The sequence below is a fragment of the Arachis hypogaea genome, chromosome 2 (genome assembly GCF_003086295.3).
Source record: "Arachis hypogaea cultivar Tifrunner chromosome 2, arahy.Tifrunner.gnm2.J5K5, whole genome shotgun sequence".
NCBI lineage: Eukaryota > Viridiplantae > Streptophyta > Magnoliopsida > Fabales > Fabaceae > Arachis > Arachis hypogaea.
This window is the reverse complement of record NC_092037.1, coordinates 7,394,184-7,412,944: the sequence shown is the minus strand read 5'-3', so window position 1 is coordinate 7,412,944 and position 18,761 is coordinate 7,394,184. Positions and strand designations below refer to the sequence as shown.

Sequence of the window (18,761 nt, the reverse complement as noted above, 5' to 3'; positions counted from 1 at the left end):
AAGTTAAAAAATGGGGTTTTGAAAAATGATATTTTTTTAAATGATAAGTAAAAATAATTTTATTGTTATAGGAAGTGTACTAAAAAATGTTTTCATTGGTAAATTTTGAAGATATTAGGTATATTTATGAACACTGACATGGATGAGAAATACTATGAGGACGATGATATTAACCAACAAGAAGAGCTAGTATGTGATCACGAGGGAATAACAGAACCAATCGATTGAATTAACTAAATCAGATTGCTTTGATAATTTCAATCGATTGGCTAATATGACCAATCAATTGAATAAGAAAAACTCCACATGCCTTGTAAAATTTAATCGATTGTGTATCAATTTCAAACGATTAAAGTATGGAAAGCTTGAATTTCAATCGATTGGTTTATGCATCCAATCGATTGAATTTCTAACAAATATAATTTTTCTAATCCAATACATATGTAACTGGATTAATGATAAAATTATGATTGATTAAAATTGCAAAATATTTATTACAATTAATGAAATATCTAATTTGTTATTATTTTAGTTTTTATTCTCAATAAACATGATAATGAATAATAAAATAATAATTTATAAAATAAAAATTAAATTTTATAATTAAATAATATATAAAAAATTAATTTATAATTAAAATTAAATAAAAAATATTTAATAGTTATTAAAAAAATTTAAAAAATATGTTTTGTTATTTCGGCCCCATCGAATACAGTCAGAAATGATTATGCACGGAAGAAAAATTCTTGCAAACCAAAACGACGTAGTCTCGTTTGGCGTCTGCTTTCCTCGTTCCTTTATCCTTTTCCTAAATTGTTTTTTGTTACCCCTCGTTAACATGGAACGCAGAAGGCAGAACCAACTATTAATTAATTTAAATCTATTAACTATTAACTATTAACTATTCAATCTTTCAATTTCAATTTCGATTTCTAAGAACGCTCCCTCTCTCCCTCTCCGTGCGCTGATTCAACTTCGATTTGCTACAATCCCATCGCTAATTCACAACACCACAAAGGTAACTTTTTTTTATAAATTTATTTATTTATTATTCAATAATATAATATAATTATTATATGAACACAAACTTAATTTCCGGCGTTCTGCAGAATCTTGCTTCCATGGCGCAATCTCCCAATATACAGCGTACGGACTCAAACACGCCCTTAATGGTAACACAACTTTTTCCTCCCTTTCTTTTCTCAATTCTTTTTTATTTTGATTTATTCTTTGGGCTTTCTATATAGAGCTTTCATTTTCCCATCATCAATGTTTCGATTCCTTTATATTGCAGTGAGCTGCATTTAGTGGTTTTTCATTTATTGTTGCTCAATTTGCACATAATCTTCGCTATCAATGCTAATTTGGTTCGAATTGATTTTTTGCTAATTGAATATTGTGCTGATTTTCCATTTTTCCCCCCTTTCCTTTGGAGGTGGCCTTTTATGATCAAAAAACAATATTGACGTTTTTATCATTTTTTTTTTTCTAAAAAAATTGAAGATTGAATGTATTACTTATCTTTTATAGGGACAAAGAAATGACTTGGCAAATGATGGACTTGTTCCTCAGATATTTTCATCTGTTCCTTCTCTCACTGAAGCTGCTGCTTATCTTTCACAAACAACGTCGTTCCTTACTGGTTGTTTCTATGATTATTCAGGCAAGCTTCTTTTCTAATTACTTCTTCCAGGGTGTAGCTGAATCCATTTTTTCTTTCATGAGTTTGGGGAATTATGCAGCCAGTCACTTTAAGAGGAAATAATTGAGCTTAAGTATTAAAGAAAACAGTTAAAAAAAATATGGAGGTACTTAGTCATCTGACTTCAGTTTGGAGTAGAAAAGATGATATACGTTTTATGACACTTCAACTGTTGTAAAATTTATTTATGCTTGGGAATTGAAGATTCTAGAATTTGATCACATTGCTTTGGAATTATGGCAAAATGAATGTTCGCCATTACAGGCCTTGGCAAAGCCATAATATATGTGATTATTATTAGTTTTCTTTAATGTGGTTCTGTAAAACTAATAGAGACATATTGATAGCAAAATGTTACTCTCCAGTAAAATGTTTGGCCTTTAACTTAAACATGGTTTTTCTAGATAGAGTTTATTAGAGATCTAATTATTTTTTAGAAATATATAGTTTTACGCTTTAAGTGTTCATGCCTGTGATGATGATGGTCTAGAAGTGTGAATGTAGGACTTAGATTCTTTTCAATATGCTCCTTTTCTAAATATTTGAATCTTAGCTGTCTGTAGTTTTGAATACATAAATTTGTTTAATATGAATGACTTATTGTCATGTCCTAACAATTCTATGATGCGTTACCTTTCCTCATGTTATCATTATTTGTACAATCATATTATATATATTGTACTCACTACAAAGTATTTAGTTTTGCAATTTTGACCTCAAGGCTATTATCAAATTTTCAGTAGAACATTCCTCTGGAGATTCCAGTGACTCTTCTGGCGTTCATGCACAAGAGCTTGTGTCTTTTGCTTCAGGGGAAACTGAGGCATCTTCTTCTAATAAAACATTTCAATCTTCTTATGCACCTCTGAATACAAATGAGGACATCACAGAGACTTCTGTTGGAGATTCATCAGGAAATGCCGGTGCACTAGTAAGATCAAATCCTTCTGGACAAACTGGAATTCCCCTCTTCCAAAGGTATTGTTTGCCAAGAAACAAACATGAATCTGACTGTTAATATTGCATCATTTTTGTCTGCATTCAGTTCAATTATTTCATTATATATATATACACATACTGTACCTAGTAAATACTTCTTGTATAGGTCACCATGTTTTTAAACTACACATTTTCCTTCTTCTACTTGCTTCAGCTTGATTGAGCGTGCTCGGAGGACTGTGCGTGGATCTGCCGATGATATAGGATGGCTTGGACGTGATCCTGGAATGCCCCCAGTTGAAGATGGAACGGAGAGGTTTCATGAGATTCTTGATGAAATCAAGTGAGCATCTTGTTTTGTTTTTCCCTAAAATGCTAGCTATAAGTGATTTGCTAACTTAGTTGTTCTTACTTTGACAGGCATGGTGTTCATAGGTTACCAAATTCTATGATTTATTTGTTAATACCAGGTAAAGTGACTGCTTATGCTCAATATGAGATCAACCATGCAACCTTGTTTTTGGTGCTACTAACTGTTCTGCCTTTTGTCAGGTCTTTTTAGCAATCATGGCCCACTCTACTTTGTCAATACAAAAGCCAGTTTCTCAAAAATGGGTTTGACTTGTCATATTGCTAAGATTCATAGTGAGGTATATCATAATAGTAATAACAATGATTGAGGATATTAGTTATTCACTAGTTCTCATGAAAATGCTAACTCTACTTTTTATGCAGATATCTCATTCATATTCTTATTATGTTCTATTACTGAATGTTGAGTGATCATTAATTATAGGCTTCAGTTGAGAAAAATGCCAGAGAGCTAAAAGAGTATATTGAGGAAATTTGTTGGGGTTCAAACAAACGTGTTTTGCTTCTTGGACATAGCAAGGGAGGAGTAGATGCAGCAGCTGCTTTATCATTATATTGGTCTGATTTGAAAGATAAGGTCGCTGGATTGGCACTAGCACAAAGTCCATATGGTGGTACGCCAATAGCTTCAGATCTACTGCGAGAAGGACAACTTGGCGATTATGTAAATATACGAAAACTTACTGAGATTCTTATCTGTAAAGTAATTAAGGTATGTTGAGTTCTTCTATTATCTCCTTTCCATTCTTCTTCGTTGTTCTTGATTAAATTATATTTCCTTGACCACTGCTATCTAGAATTTTCTTCAGGGTTTTCCAAAGTAACCTCCTTGCAGAGATATTGGAGAAATACTCCTACTCTGTGCACCGATGTTTACGTAGTTTGCACATGGCTACAAAAACAGTTTAGCCTGTTTATTATGAAAACCATATAAGCTAATCAGCAAAATTTTTTCTGACCTAGGGCACACAACACTTCTAACATCAGTGAGAACATATGAACTTCTAGTTTTTTGAGCAGGCCTCAGACATAACATCCATATCAAGCTTATCAACTTGCATTACATCTCATTGGTGTTAATTCTATTAAGCTGTGGTGAAACTGTGAAAGGATGGAAATTGGTTAGATAGCTTTGCCTAATAGACTCTGCCCTTGTTTTTTTTCCAAAGGCAATCTATTTAGCTTCGCTTTCTACTATCATATGCCTTCTCTGAGGCCGAGCCTAGCCTTTAAGACTTTGGGTGAATGCATAGGTGCCTCAGCTAGGCAAAAGGCTTAAATTCATAAGTTTGTTTAAATAGGTTAAAATGCCTGTAAACTGTAATTTACAATTTTTCCGATAGGCATAAACTTGAATTAAATTTATAGAGTACAAAGTAAATACATTATTCCTTTAGTAGTTGCTTCTCTTTGACAAACGTAAGGAATGGACATCAGAATTAATGTCCTCCTCCACTATAATATCTTTCCTTCTTTTCAGATTGGGTTAAGTTTGTTCTTGGCTAACTTATTTAAGTAGTCCAAGGATCTCGTCTCGAGTCAATTAAAATAGTTTTCCTATATACAGTCATTACATAATTGAATGGTATAGCGCATGATTTTACTTATTTGCTGCTATAGTTTACTAGTGTTTGTTTTATGTTTAATTTAATTCTATCATATAAGTTCTACTTTTATGTTTTGTTTTTTTTTTTTTTTTTTTTTTTTTTTTTTTTTTTTGAAGTTATTCTCTTTTAGCTCCTATGAATGTCAACTTAAAATCCCTTTATACCATTTAACATGTTATCTGTTATTACAAAGGGTGACATGAGAGCCTTAGAAGACTTGACGTATGAAAGGCGGAGGGAGTTTTTAAAGGAGCATCATCTACCAGATGAACTTCCTGTTGTTTCCTTTCGTACTGAAGCTAGTATTTCCCCTGCCGTTTTAGCGACGTTATCTCATGTTGCCCATGCTGAACTACCCACAGTTGCTGGCGAACCTAAAAAACTTCCTGTGGTGATGCCCTTAGGTGCTGCTATGGCTGCTTGCGCACAGTTGCTGCAGGTTAGATATGGTGAGAAGAGTGACGGGCTTGTGACATGCCGGGATGCAGAAGTTCCAGGATCTGTTGTGGTGCGACCTAAACGAAAACTGGACCATGCGTGGATGGTTTATTCATCACTAAATGATGACCCTAAAGAAGGGGACGCATCTCAGGTGTGCGAGGCTCTCTTGTATTTACTTGTGGAACTTGGTCAGAAAAAGAGGCACGGGCTTGAAAGGAAAGGTGAATGAAGCCTAAAATCTTTCTGTTGTACCTGTATATATTTTTCTCTCCAAAATTTGATATTCAATTTATTTTTTGCTCGTCTAGAAGGGAAAATTTTGAAAGGTAGGTTATAGTTGATGAGAATATACATGAATATACATTCATATACATGTAGCTCACGTTTATATTTTCAGTTTAATGATATGGTCTCATTATGCACAGAACAAAAGCAAGTACAACAACAGACCCAAAATATAACTATTCTTCACAGAACACATACTATACCCTTGTTTGAACCATGATTCTGAAAATCAGTTTAAACCAGTTCTGGTCCGGTTCAGTCTATAGCAAAGACCGTCTAGTTCAAGAACTGGGTAAGAACCAGAAAATCAGCTGGAAATTAGTGAGTCAGACATGAGGTCAAAGTTGGTCCTTTGAGAAATTTAGACCCTCAAAAGAATGATGATTAATATCTTTGGAGTTTGTTGTTAGTTCAAAATTGTTCGGAACTCATCATCATCATCAGTTTCTACTATGTTATTGGGTTTACCTTATTATTGTTGATGTGTTAATTATTCTTATTGTTTGCTATTAGAATTAGCTTTAATTATGATTATTTTTTTAAATATGAACCAATAGTATTAATTAAAAATAGTTTTATATTAGAATATATTTATATTTTTATGTATTTATTTATAGTTTTATATATTATTTAAGAAAATAAATATTGTCACTCTTATTTTGATGTCATTCTTTTTACAAATTCATACAAACATACAATAAAAAACCACATGGAAAGTGAAATTTATCAAAAATAAAAGTGACAATATCTTATTATTTTATTATAAATCACTTATTTCAGTTGAATCACAGCTGAATTTCAATAGCCAAGATGATCGATTCAGTTTTCAAAACCTATGATTTTGCTTCGACCCTGTATTGGCTTTCGGCCTCTTATTTCCCCATCCCTTGATTTCCTTGGGTCAAGCTTTATTTACTGGTGGAAGAAGGTAATGGTCTAGCTCACTTGGTTGCGAATCTATCTCTTGCAGACAAGTTGCGAACTAGGTGGAACGTGAATCCTCCAAGAGGAATCGCCATCGTCTTGGACAAAGAAGCTCCTAGATCGCATCTCACATGACTGTTCCATCACCATCCTTATCAGTTTTATATTATATGCCTTCAGTTGAAGTGAAAGAGGTTTATTTACTTATTTATCTAATAGAAAAAACTAGAAACATAAATAGCTACCCAAATAGTTGTGTGGAAGAAGTTAACTTTTTCAAACTAGTTACTTACAAAGATTCTAAACTAACTCCAGGGAAAAGAGAAAAAGCAATCAGTTCAAAGAAACAGTATTCGCAACCAATAAAAAAAGTACTTTAAGGTTGAGGTAATCATCATTATTCAACGTTTTTATTACTTTTGATCCCCGTCCTCTCTCTCTACAAGAAAAAAAAATGCATGCATGGAAAGCATACAAGTACGTTCACATTTGAGACAAAAGCATCAGATGCATTTCTTTCTTTCCAACCTAAAAGAAAAATGAAACTGAATCCTGTCCCCCTTTTCCACACGAAGGCCATTGCTCCAAGGTTACCCCTTCGGCCTATAGAATTAGGAACGTTGCTAATTCATCAGAAATTGTATTAATTAGGGTTTCCAATAATTTGATCGAGCCTCTCATGTGTCCACTGTGCTTATGCACTAATTATTGAAATTGTTATATATATTTTGATGGAAATGATAATGCGGATTCTTTTCATTGGGAATGGTGATATATATCTCAAGGATAATGAACTAAAATTCCATAGCCATATGAATGAATTGAACACGATGAATCACGTGGTCATCACAGCATCATATCAATATTCGTAAGGAAAGGTTATTGCGTATCGTAGAATTCTCCACTTGCAAGATTTTCCTTTTCCTTTTTCTTCTTTTTTCTCTTGACTATTAAATACGAGAAAACATTTTTAATTGCAAATAAGTTGAACTTTGTAGAAAGTAATACCACTGTCATAGCACTTTTCCAGTTTAGTAAGGAATTTAGGATCTTTTAAGCCATATATAGTACCAGTATATTTTTGACAATTTCACATATATACATTCTTCACAGTATTTTTCAGCAGGTCTAGCTTTAATTATAACATTTTACTATGCTTTTTTATTTGAATAATATTTTTACAATTTTATTGTTCAGATATCGTTGAGTTTTGACATATATACAGGCATATATTGTGATACAGAGCTGGAGCATCAGATGCAAAATCTGATGTTAACAATTCATGCAATTATCTGATGAGATTGATTGTATTGATTCGCAGCCGATATTTTTGGATCCTACAAATATTTAACAACTACGTGTAATATATCTATATATATCACAATAATGTTTACAAAAGAATAAAAAATAAAAAAGCTTGAAAAATAAAGTATGGGCGAGTTATATATTTATTTATTTATTTATTTAATGGTGTGTGTAATCCTCGATGAACCTGTGATGATTGAGAGGAATTGAAAGAAAGTGCCGAGAGCATTGATAAAGAACAAGAGAGAAGAACTGAAGTAAACATTAGAGAAATGATTAAGTAAAGGATGATACACTAGTGAATTGACCGAGACTATTTAATAATGTAGCCACATTTCCTATAGCTACCTAACTGCATTTGAGGTAGTTATAACAGATTAGGAAATCAGTTATAACAGAAACAATAGTTTAACCCAATTAGAAAAATGATTACAATTAACTTTATTCATCTAACACCCCTCAAACTAAGGTCAGGGTTTGTCACAGACCCTCGTACTTTGTTTGGATAGATAACGAAAAAAAAAAAAAGAAAGAAAATGAGAGAAAAGTAAATAGAAAAAGAAGGTGAATTTTTTATATTTTATTTGGATAAAGAAAAAATGAATGAAAAGAAAATAATTTTTTTATTTGGATAAAAAAAATAAGAAGAGAAAAAATCACAATAGAATAAAATTATTTTAATATTCTTATTTACATTATATGTAAATTAAAGTGTGTATTATATGTAAAATATTGGTAACTATAATAAATCTATTTTTATTATAAAATAAAGTATAAATATTTTTATTTATTTATTTTTCACTATATTTTATAAATATTATAAAATATTACAATTTTATATATTTGATTTAAATTAATTATCTAATACATATAATATTTAAATGTAAATCTCTATTATAATAATATATTAAAATTAAATTTATATTAATAATTGTTAATAATAATATAACTAAGAATATTATTGAAAGGGATAAGTATTGTTTTGGTCCCTAACCTTGAGGATCAGAATCGAAATCATCCCCAACATAATTTTTTATTTAAAATCATCCTTAATGTTTTATTTCATATTAAAATCGTCCTTTTTAATAAATTTTTTAATTTTATTACTAAATTACCCATATTCTAATAAAAAAATTATAAAAAAACAAAAGAACGCGAGGGAGGAGGGGAGGGGAAAAGGGGAAAGGCGTGAGAGGGGGGGAGAGGAAAAGGGGAGAGGGAAAGGGGGAGGGGGGACGGCGCCGGAGAAACTAGGAGTCGCCGTCGCCGTCGCCAAAAGAAAAGAATGCAGAGAGGGGTTGTGAGGGGGAAAAGAGAAGAGAGAAAGGAGATGTGCCGGTGCTGTTAGGGCTCGCCGCCGCCGTAGCATTGATGATTGGATTTTTGATGGTTTAGAATTTCACAAATGAATTCTCGTTGCAAGTATAGTTCCTAAACCAAGCAATAATCTTTTCATACAAAAAGTTGTTTGTCACTAAAACAAACCCCTAAATTTATAAACCGAAGTATTCAAACCTCGGGTCGTTCTCCCTAGGAATTACAATAAAGTGTCTTGTTATTGGTTGTGAGTTATTTTGGGGTTTTTGGATAAGAAGCATGAAAAGTAAATGGCAATGAAAATAAACTAACAACTATAAAAGGCTCTTGGCAAGGTATGAAAATTAGAAGTCCTATCCTAGTTATCCTTCTCAATTGTGATGAGAATTGTTCATTGCTACCACTTAGTTAACCCTTACTAAATAAAGGAAAGTCAAGTGGATGAATTGACTTGAGCCACAAGTCCTAGCCAACTCCCAAGGAAAGACTAGCTTTAGTGCACTCCAAACCAATTAGCAATCTCTCCAATTACCAATCAACAAAGGAATTAGATAACTCAAGTGTCACTAATTACTCTACCTAGGCCAAGAGGAGCAAAATCTATACTATATCTAGAAGAGGCATTTCAACAAACACATAAAAGGCAATAAAAGTAAACAACATAAATTGCAAGAATTAAAGAGAGATCTAACTACAAAGGCAAGAGATCAACAATAGAAAAGCAAAGAAGAACAATTATTATGAATTACCTCTTATTGAATTGAAAGAAAATGGAAGGAACAATAGTAGATCTACAACAAAGTGTAAGAACAACATAAAGGAATTTACAATAGAAGAATGGAAGAAGAAAGAATGTAACTACAAGGAATTGAAAGGTAGATGTAGAAGAAAGCAAAGATTAAAATCTAGATCTAAAAACTAAACCTAATCCTAATCCTAATTCTAGAGAGAAGTGAGAGCTTCTCTCTCTAGAAACTAACTCTAACTACTAAACTATGCTAATGGTAACTAACTTCTAAAGCATGAAAAATATCTTCATTCCCCCTTCAATCCTTGGCTTAAATAGCATCATAAATGAGTTGGATTGGGCCCACAAGGCTTCTAAAATCGCTGGCCACGTTTTGCTTTAAGTGAACCAGGTGGCACCAACGACGCGTGCGCGTACTATGCGCGTGCGCGCCACCACATGTGTAGCAACTATGGCAAATCTTATATCGTTTCGAAGCCCCGGATGTTAGCTTTCTAACCCAATTAGAACCGCATCATTTGGACCTCTGTAGCTCAAGTTATGGTCATTTAAGTGCGAAGAGGTCGGCTTGACAGCTTTCCGGTTCTTTCATTTCTTCATGAGTTCTCCAACTTTTCATGCTTTCTTTCTTCATTCCCTTGATCCAATCTTTGCCTTCTAAACCTTAAATCACTTAACAAATATATCAAGGCATCTAATGGAATCAAGGAGAATTAGATTTAGTTATTTTAAGATCTAAAAAGCATGTTTTCACTCTTAAGCACAATTAAAGGAGAAGTTATAAAACCATGCTATTTCATTGAATAAATGTGGATAAAAGGTTATAAAATCCCCTAAAATCAATACAAGATAAACCCTACAAATGGGGTTTATCAACCTCCCCACACTTAAACCAAGCATGTCCTCATGCTAAAATCAAGAGAAAGCAAAGGGATCAACATTTATTCAATGAAAACTAACTAAATGCAATCTACCTATATGCAACTATCTAAATGAATGCAATTGCTTGGTCAAAATAAATCAATTCCCAAGAAGCATATATGCACAAGGGCTAAGGACTAGCAAGTCTAATCCATAATTGAATAGAGTTATTAAATATTTTTACAAACTTGCATGAAAAGAGATGATCATAGGTGGAAACATGTCATTGAGCATCAAACCCTCACCGGTAGTGTTTGCACTCTATTCGCTCAAGTGTTTAGGGTCGATTCTCTCAATTCTCTCCTAATCATGCTTTCTAAGATTTGTTTTTTTTCTTCTAACAATCAACAAATATTTCATGCATGCATACATATATCATGAGGTCTTTTCATAGGTTATAATGGAGCTAGAGTCAAGGTAGGATGCATATTTGGTTAAGTGAGCTTGGAATTTGAATCTTTGATAAGCTTAAACTTCCCACCTAGCCTATGACATCCTATACAATTAAGTTCTAATCTAACTACCCATTCCTCACTTTTTCACATACTCATGTATTCCTTTTTAATTTCACAACACCTATGCATTGATTTTATTGGACTATACTTTGATTTTGGGCATTTTGTTCCCTTTTTATTCCTTTCTTTTTTTTTCTTCTTTTCTTTCTTTTTCTATTTTTTTCTTTTTTTTTCTTTTTCATATTATTTTTCTTTTCTTTTTCTTTTGTTTTTCTCATTTTTTTCTTTCTATATACAAGAGCATCAATGCATAAGGTCTATACATTTGATCAATATATGAGTATGTACCCAATTCTCAATATTTTCAACAAAATATAAAATACACCCTTTTATTCACCCAATGTCCCAAGTTTTTCCACTCTTGAATGATGCTTACACACACTAGCCTAAGCTAATCAAAGATTCAAATAAGGAACAGTTATTGTTTTTCACTTAAAGGCTTGTAATGTGATAAAATAAGAACAAGTGGGTTAAGCGTAGGCTCAAATTGGCTAACAATGGAAGAAAAAAAGGTAAGTCTATTTGGGTAAGTAAGCTCAATGAAATGATGGCCTCAATCATATAAATGCATGAATACACAAAATAATGGACATAAAGAATCAAACAAATCAAATATTAAAATCATAGAAAGAGAATAATGCACACAAGAAGGAAAATAAGTGGTTATAAGATGTAACCACACCATTAGGCTCAAATCTCACTTGCTTGTGTTCTTAGCTCAAAAACATGATCCACAATATATATAATTCAAGCAAGTTCTATGAAAAGTTTTTACTCAAATCAATTGGTGCCCTATAGATAGAAATCTTGAAAAATTTCATTATTTTGACTAAGCTTATTGTGTATACATATGCAAAAATTAAGAAAATGCAAGTAAAAATCCTAAAATGCAAGTAAAAATCCTAAAATCCTAGAATGAAATGCAAAAGTGTTGGGATTAGAATTTTGTCACCCAAAATCGCCGAACGGTCGGACGACCTCCCCACACTTAAAAGTTTGCACCGTCCTCGGTGCACTCAAAGATGAGCAAGGGGGTACGGCGACTCTCCGGATTGCTACGTGTTCTTAGTCTTGCTTCCGTTATTGCTCGTGGTGCATTCATCATGAAAAACAAAAATATAACACCATAAGATGAGACAATACAAAATCAAGGAAGCATACTTTGTTGGAGTGAGGTAAATCACTAGAATTGAGTGAGTGAATTAGTGTGACATGAATGACAAATAAGTGTGTGAATTCTAAATTGCGCGGTTTAGAACACACATTAGCATAAAAGTTATGTCACAAAAGAAGCATGCACTTCACTTATCCTAGTGTGCTTGAGATGCTCTAAGTAAACTTGTAAGGTAGGACAAGCATTAAAGAAGCATGAAAGCATTCAAGCTAAAGTATATGGATGCATATGATCATGAAACACAATGCATTAAGATAAATGCACAACATCATCCATCAAGAGGTTGCCTAATCGAGGAAAAAGATTCAAATCACATGATGGCTAGCTACAACATGCAATTCAAAAGGGTTACAAGCTCAAATGCAATTCTCATCACTTGGTATTTTTAAAAGGTAAGCATGAAAAACTCAAAACCAAGTAGCAAAATATAACCTCAATTAAATAGTCCAACAAAGATTATTTAAAAACATTCATGCTAAAATAGCATTTAGGCAATAAGGGGCAGCAATGTATAGTAAACAAAGTCAATAATCCAACACTTATAATGAAAATGGAGAAAATAAAATGAAAACTAAACTAAAGCTATCTAACAAACTAACTAACTAACTAATTAACTAACTAAAATAAATGGTTATCCATGGTGTTTGGAAGTGTTGAATGAGGTGTAAAAGAAGGAAAGAAGAAAGGAGAAGGAAAGAAATGGAAAAATGAGAAGAAAAGAAATGTAGTGAAGGAAGGGCATCCACGCGTACGCATGCCTGGCGCGTCCGCGTCGATGGCTTATTTCGAGAGTGGCGCGTACGCGTCATGTGCGCGTACGCGCAAGTGGGGTTGTGCCAAAGGCATAACGCGCGCACAGTGCGGGCCTAACTCTCGGGTTAATGCATGGAAGGTGGAACTTCTCAACCCACGCGTACGCGTGCATGGCGCGCTCGCGTGGATGGTTGAAAATGCTCAATGTACGCGTACGCACACAGTGCGCGTACGCGTGGATGGTGCTCTATTTTTTCAAAATTTTTCTATGTTCTTGCACCAATCCAAGCATTCCAAACCTCCAAACAGCTACCATAACACCCTAAAACCTTATTCAACATACTATATTACTAACTAAACTCAATAAAACAATAAAAACAAGAAATTAAACTAATTCTACCAATATTTACAAAAGATGAAAATGAGAATCTACCTACAATGGCAACTCAATTCCCTTATTAACAAAACTAAAAGAGTATGGAAAGAGTTTACCATGGTGGGGTGTCTCCCACCGAGCACTTTTATTTATTGTCCTTAAGTTGGACTTATGGGGAGCTTCTCTCAAGGTGGCTTGTGCTTGTACTCATCTTGGAACTTCCACCAATGCTTGGTTCTCCATTGTGCCCCAAGATTTCTTATGGATTGAGCCAAGTGTTGATGGAGTTCTTCACAAGCTTGGGGCTCCCAAAGTTGATCCTCTTTTTGTGATCCGGGATCCCACACTTTGTTTTTACACTCGTCTTGAGGTTGATCATCATTATTAGTCCAACCGGGTGGTGGGCAAGATGAATTCTCTATGAAGTGCCCAACAATCCTCCTAGACCCATCTTTTTGAGCACTATTCCCACCTTTGTATTCAACTCTTGAAGTATCAACCAAAATGAGCCTTGATTTGCAACGCCAACCACGAAACATCTTCCGCTTACGCTTCATCCCACAAAGCATCCTAAGTTGACCATCCGTTTCAAGCAAGCCATACTCAAGTGGTACAATAAAGCTAATAGAAATGAATTTTACCCACTTAAGTGAAAGAGTAGATGGCAACCTAGGCAAAGATGCTTTCAACGATCTTGACAAAGTGTATTCCACTCCCATCCTTCTATTTCTAAGGACTTCCACCTCTTCACAAGATTTCTCTAATTCAATCCTTTGTTCATTAATACTATCTAAGCCTTTTCCCTTAATCAAACTATAATTGGGAGGGTGAAAGAAGTTTACCTCCACAACATTTTCGAATGCACCGGGAGAAGGTTCTTCAAGTTCAAAGGATTCTCCACCACTAGGACTTGATGCTTGCTCTTCATCACCAAGGAAACTCAATTCTTTCTCTATCCCATCCAAGTCTTCATATGGAATATGCCTTGGAAGGTGTGCACTTTCCTCCCTAGCATCAATTTCAATCATTTTGGAGGGATTTTCTTCAACTCTATGTTCCCATGGAGGCTCCGCATCTCCTAAGTCTTCTACCACTTCTTCTTTGTCTTCAACAATTAAAGCTTCCTCCAATTGTTCCAATACAAAGTAACTTCCCTCATTTCCCACCGGAGTTTCCAATCTCTCCTTCATGCTATGTTCTTCATTTGATTCTCCACATGTAGCCATGGGAGTTCCTTGAGTGTTCAAGCATTGGGAGGCTAATTGATTTGTTACCGCATCCAAGGCGGCCATGAAATTTTGCACATCCCTTTTCATCTCTTCTTGCCCTTGAACAAGAACACCAAGGGTTTCATCCATTAGAGGTTGGGGTGGATAGAAGGATTCATCATTTTGGGAGAAAGGTTCATAGTAGGAAGATGGTTCTTCTTGGTAAAGTTGTGGTGGTTCAATATTCTCCACTCTTTCCACTTGTTGCACAACACACTCCATGGTTGCTTGAAATTGATCCAATGCTTTCTTGAGACGATCCCTTGACTCTTGTTCCACTTGGATATCATGATAGGGATCATATAGGTCTTGGATCGATGGACATGAATATTCTTCCATGTGAGGTTGTGGTGGAAGGTAGGATTCATCTTGTGGTTGAAAATTTTCATATATTGGGGGTGGTTCATCTTGGTAATAATGTGGGGGAGGTGGCTCTTGAAAATATTGATGTTGGAATGGTGGTGGCTCTATATATGGTTCATATGGCTCATATGGTTGTTGGTAGGATAGGTATGGATTAGGGTCATATGAAGGTGGTTGGTAAGAAGGGGCTTGTGAGTATGGTTGATGATCATGTTGAGGAGATGATTCATAGGCATATGGTGGTGGTTCTTGAAAGTCACAAGGAGATTCACCATAGCCATTGGATTGGTATGCATCATAGAATGGCTCTTCTTCATAGTGCATTGGTGGAGGTTGTTGCCATGAAGATTGATCATATGCATATGACTCCTCCCACCTTTGGTTATCCCATCCTTGATACACATTCTCATTATAGTTCTCATCACCTACAACATAATTGTAATCACACTCATAGCCAAAGTGAGAATTCATGATGGAAAGAGAAAAAAAATCAAAAGCTAATAGAAAACAAGAGAAACAAAATTCAAAAAGCAAGTATTCACACTATTCACATATGTATAATAACCAATAACATAACACCATTGCAACTCCCCGGCAACGGCGCCATTTTGATGATTGGATTTTTGATGGTTTAGAATTTCACAAAAGAATTCTCGTTGCAAGTATAGTTCCTAAACCAAGCAATAATCTTTTCATACAAAAAGTTGTTTGTCACTAAAACAAACCCCTAAATTTATAAACCGAAGTATTCAAACCTCGGGTCGTTCTCCCTAGGAATTACAATAAAGTGTCTTGTTATTGGTTGTGAGTTATTTTGGGATTTTTGGATAAGAAGCATGAAAAGTAAATGGCAATGAAAATAAACTAACAACTATAAAAGGCTCTTGGCAAGGTATGAAAATTAGAAGTCCTATCCTAGTTATCCTTCTCAATTGTGATGAGAATTGTTCATTGCTACCACTTAGTTAACCCTTACTAAATAAAGGAAAGTCAAGTGGATGAATTGACTTGAGCCACAAGTCCTAGCCAACTCCCAAGGAAAGACTAGCTTTAGTGCACTCCAAACCAATTAGCAATCTCTCCAATTACCAATCAACAAAGGAATTAGATAACTCAAGTGTCACTAATTACTCTACCTAGGCCAAGAGGAGCAAAATCTATACTATATCTAGAAGAGGCATTTCAACAAACACATAAAAGGCAATAAAAGTAAACAACATAAATTGCAAGAATTAAAGAGAGATCTAACTACAAAGGCAAGAGATCAACAATAGAAAAGCAAAGAAGAACAATTATTATGAATTACCTCTTATTGAATTGAAAGAAAATGGAAGGAACAATAGTAGATCTACAACAAAGTGTAAGAACAACATAAAGGAATTTACAATAGAAGAATGGAAGAAGAAAGAATGTAACTACAAGGAATTGAAAGGTAGATGTAGAAGAAAGCAAAGATTAAAATCTAGATCTAAAAACTAAACCTAATCCTAATCCTAATTCTAGAGAGAAGTGAGAGCTTCTCTCTCTAGAAACTAACTCTAACTACTAAACTATGCTAATGGTAACTAACTTCTAAAGCATGAAAAATATCTTCATTCCCCCTTCAATCCTTGGCTTAAATAGCATCATAAATGAGTTGGATTGGGCCCACAAGGCTTCTAAAATCGCTGGCCACGTTTTGCTTTAAGTGAACCAGGTGGCAGCAACGGCGTGTGCGCATACTATGCGCGTGCGCGCCACCATACGTGTAGAAACTATGGCAAATCTTATATCGTTTCGAAGCCCCGGATGTTAGCTTTCTAACCCAATTGGAACCGCATCATTTGGACCTCTGTAGCTCAAGTTATGGTCGTTTAAGTGTGAAGAGGTCGGCTTGACAGCTTTCCGGTTCTTTCATTTCTTCATGAGTTCTCCAACTTTTCATGCTTTCTTTCTTCATTCCCTTGATCCAATCTTTGCCTTCTAAACCTTAAATCACTTAACAAACATATCAAGGCATCTAATGGAATCAAGGAGAATTAGATTTAGTTATTTTAAGACCTAAAAAGCATGTTTTCACTCTTAAGCACAATTAAAGGAGAAGTTATAAAACCATGCTATTTCATTGAATAAATGTGGGTAAAAGGTTATAAAATCCCCTAAAATCAATACAAGATAAACCCTACAAATGGGGTTTATCAAGCATCGTCATTAGGCCTTGAAGGGAGACCACGCCGCTGAGGCGTCGCCGCCGATTCGAGAAAGCACCGGTGGTTCTGTTTCGCCTTTTGCATCTGCTCCTTCTTCTGCATCTGATTCCGATATGCTTCTGCATCTGCATCTGCTTCTTCTTCTGTATTTGCTTCATCTTCTGCATCTACATTTTCTTTTGCTTTTGTATTTGCTTTTGCTTTGTTTCTGTTTCTGATTCTGATTTTGTGTGTTGATTTTATTGTTGAATTTGATGTTGTTGATTCTGAATTTGATGTTGTTGAATTGAGTACTCGTTGAATTTGATGTTGTTTCAACTTCTGAATTTGATTCTGATTCTGATTATTAGTATTTGATGGGAGTAAGGGAGGTGGTGGTGGTGGAGTAAGGGAGGTGCTGATGGTGGTAAAGGTGCTGGTAGTAGTAAAAGGTATTTTTGTCCGTAAAAAGTTAAAAGAACGATTTTAATACGAAAAAAACGTTAAGGATGATTTTAAATCAAAAATTACGCTGGGGACGGTATCGATTCTGACTCTTATTAAAAATATATTAAAAAAAATTTCCCTATTTTTTTGCTTATAGAAATTTTTTTTAAGTGGATTCCACACAAACTTTTTTCTTTCTTATTATTTTCTTTGATATCCAAACAAGAGAAAATGAATCTTGTCATTCATTTTCTTTTCACCTTTTTTTTTCTTTCTTTTCATTTTCTCTCAAACCAAACAATACCTTAATTTGCTTCTAATCTTATTACAGAGACTTAGAGACAATGGTTTAGTCAGCATACCAACAATTTTTTATCTAATGTTGGAATATAACAACATAAAAGAGCTTCTTAGCCACTAAAATCCAACAAAATGAAGATTAATCTCCAGATATTTACATATAATGTAGAGAGTTGGATTAGCAACTAGTAGACACAAACTTTGATTATCGCAATAATAAATCGTTGGTGAAAGCAATTGTAGTATGTTAAGTTCCTTCAAAAGATGTGGCAATCCCATAATTTCAGTTTTGGGCAGTTACAATTGACTTGCATTTTGCCTTTGTAGTGCTACTACTGAGTTTGGTCTGTTTATTCTTCTTCTAAGATATCAAATTACTCTAAAGATACACACAAAATCTAATCATAAACTTCCTATCATTCAAGTCTCCAAGCCCAGTTCGTATCTGCAAATGCAAAAAATCTGAAATCAGGCGACTTAGAAAACAACAAATCATAAAAAACTGTGTCTTTTAGATATCTCATTCTCTTTAACACTTTTTCAGTGTTGTAACGTTTGGACCGTGCATATATTGTGACGCTTTCCTAACAACAAAGGCCAAGTTAGGACAAGTGAATCTGCAGGCTGACAATTTCAAGCTTGAAACATAGGAGTATACATTGATGAAGCTTCCTAACTGCATTTGAGGCAGTTATAATAGATTATTAGGAAATTAGTTATAAAAAAACAAAATAGCTTAATCGGAATAAAAAAATTATTACAACTAACTCTATTCATCTAACACTACTATTAAAAATAAATAAAAAATTTAATTATTCTGTTAGTCTATATAATTT

The 18,761-nt window shown here is 34.1% G+C and overlaps 1 protein-coding gene across 2 annotated transcripts; it reads left to right on the top strand.

Annotated features, from left to right (window-relative positions):
* Positions 1-765: 765 nt before the first annotated feature.
* Positions 766-7,026, top strand: LOC112735572 (uncharacterized). 2 transcript variants are annotated; one of them, XM_025785103.3, is made up of 10 exons: positions 766-1,018; positions 1,110-1,172; positions 1,531-1,663; positions 2,443-2,680; positions 2,856-2,984; positions 3,062-3,111; positions 3,194-3,291; positions 3,438-3,725; positions 4,814-5,282; positions 6,317-7,026. In XM_025785103.3, exons 2-10 carry the CDS (start codon positions 1,122-1,124, stop codon positions 6,403-6,405), a joined length of 1,545 nt encoding a protein of 514 aa, XP_025640888.1. In that variant the 5' UTR covers positions 766-1,018; positions 1,110-1,121; the 3' UTR covers positions 6,406-7,026. The 2 variants fall into 2 exon arrangements, with proteins under 2 accessions (XP_025640888.1, XP_025640894.1); XM_025785109.2 differs by lacking the exon at positions 6,317-7,026 and adding an exon at positions 5,487-5,836.
* The last annotated feature ends 11,735 nt before the right edge of the window (positions 7,027-18,761 follow it).

Coding starts and splice junctions, on each gene's coding strand:
- LOC112735572 (XM_025785103.3), top strand. CDS start 1,122: ATGGCGCAATCTCCCAATATACAGCGTACGGACTCAAACACGCCCTTA. Junction 1,664..2,442: donor TTGTTTCTATGATTATTCAG/GCAAGCTTCTTT, acceptor TCAAATTTTCAG/TAGAACATTCCTCTGGAGAT. Junction 2,985..3,061: donor GAGATTCTTGATGAAATCAA/GTGAGCATCTTG, acceptor TTACTTTGACAG/GCATGGTGTTCATAGGTTAC.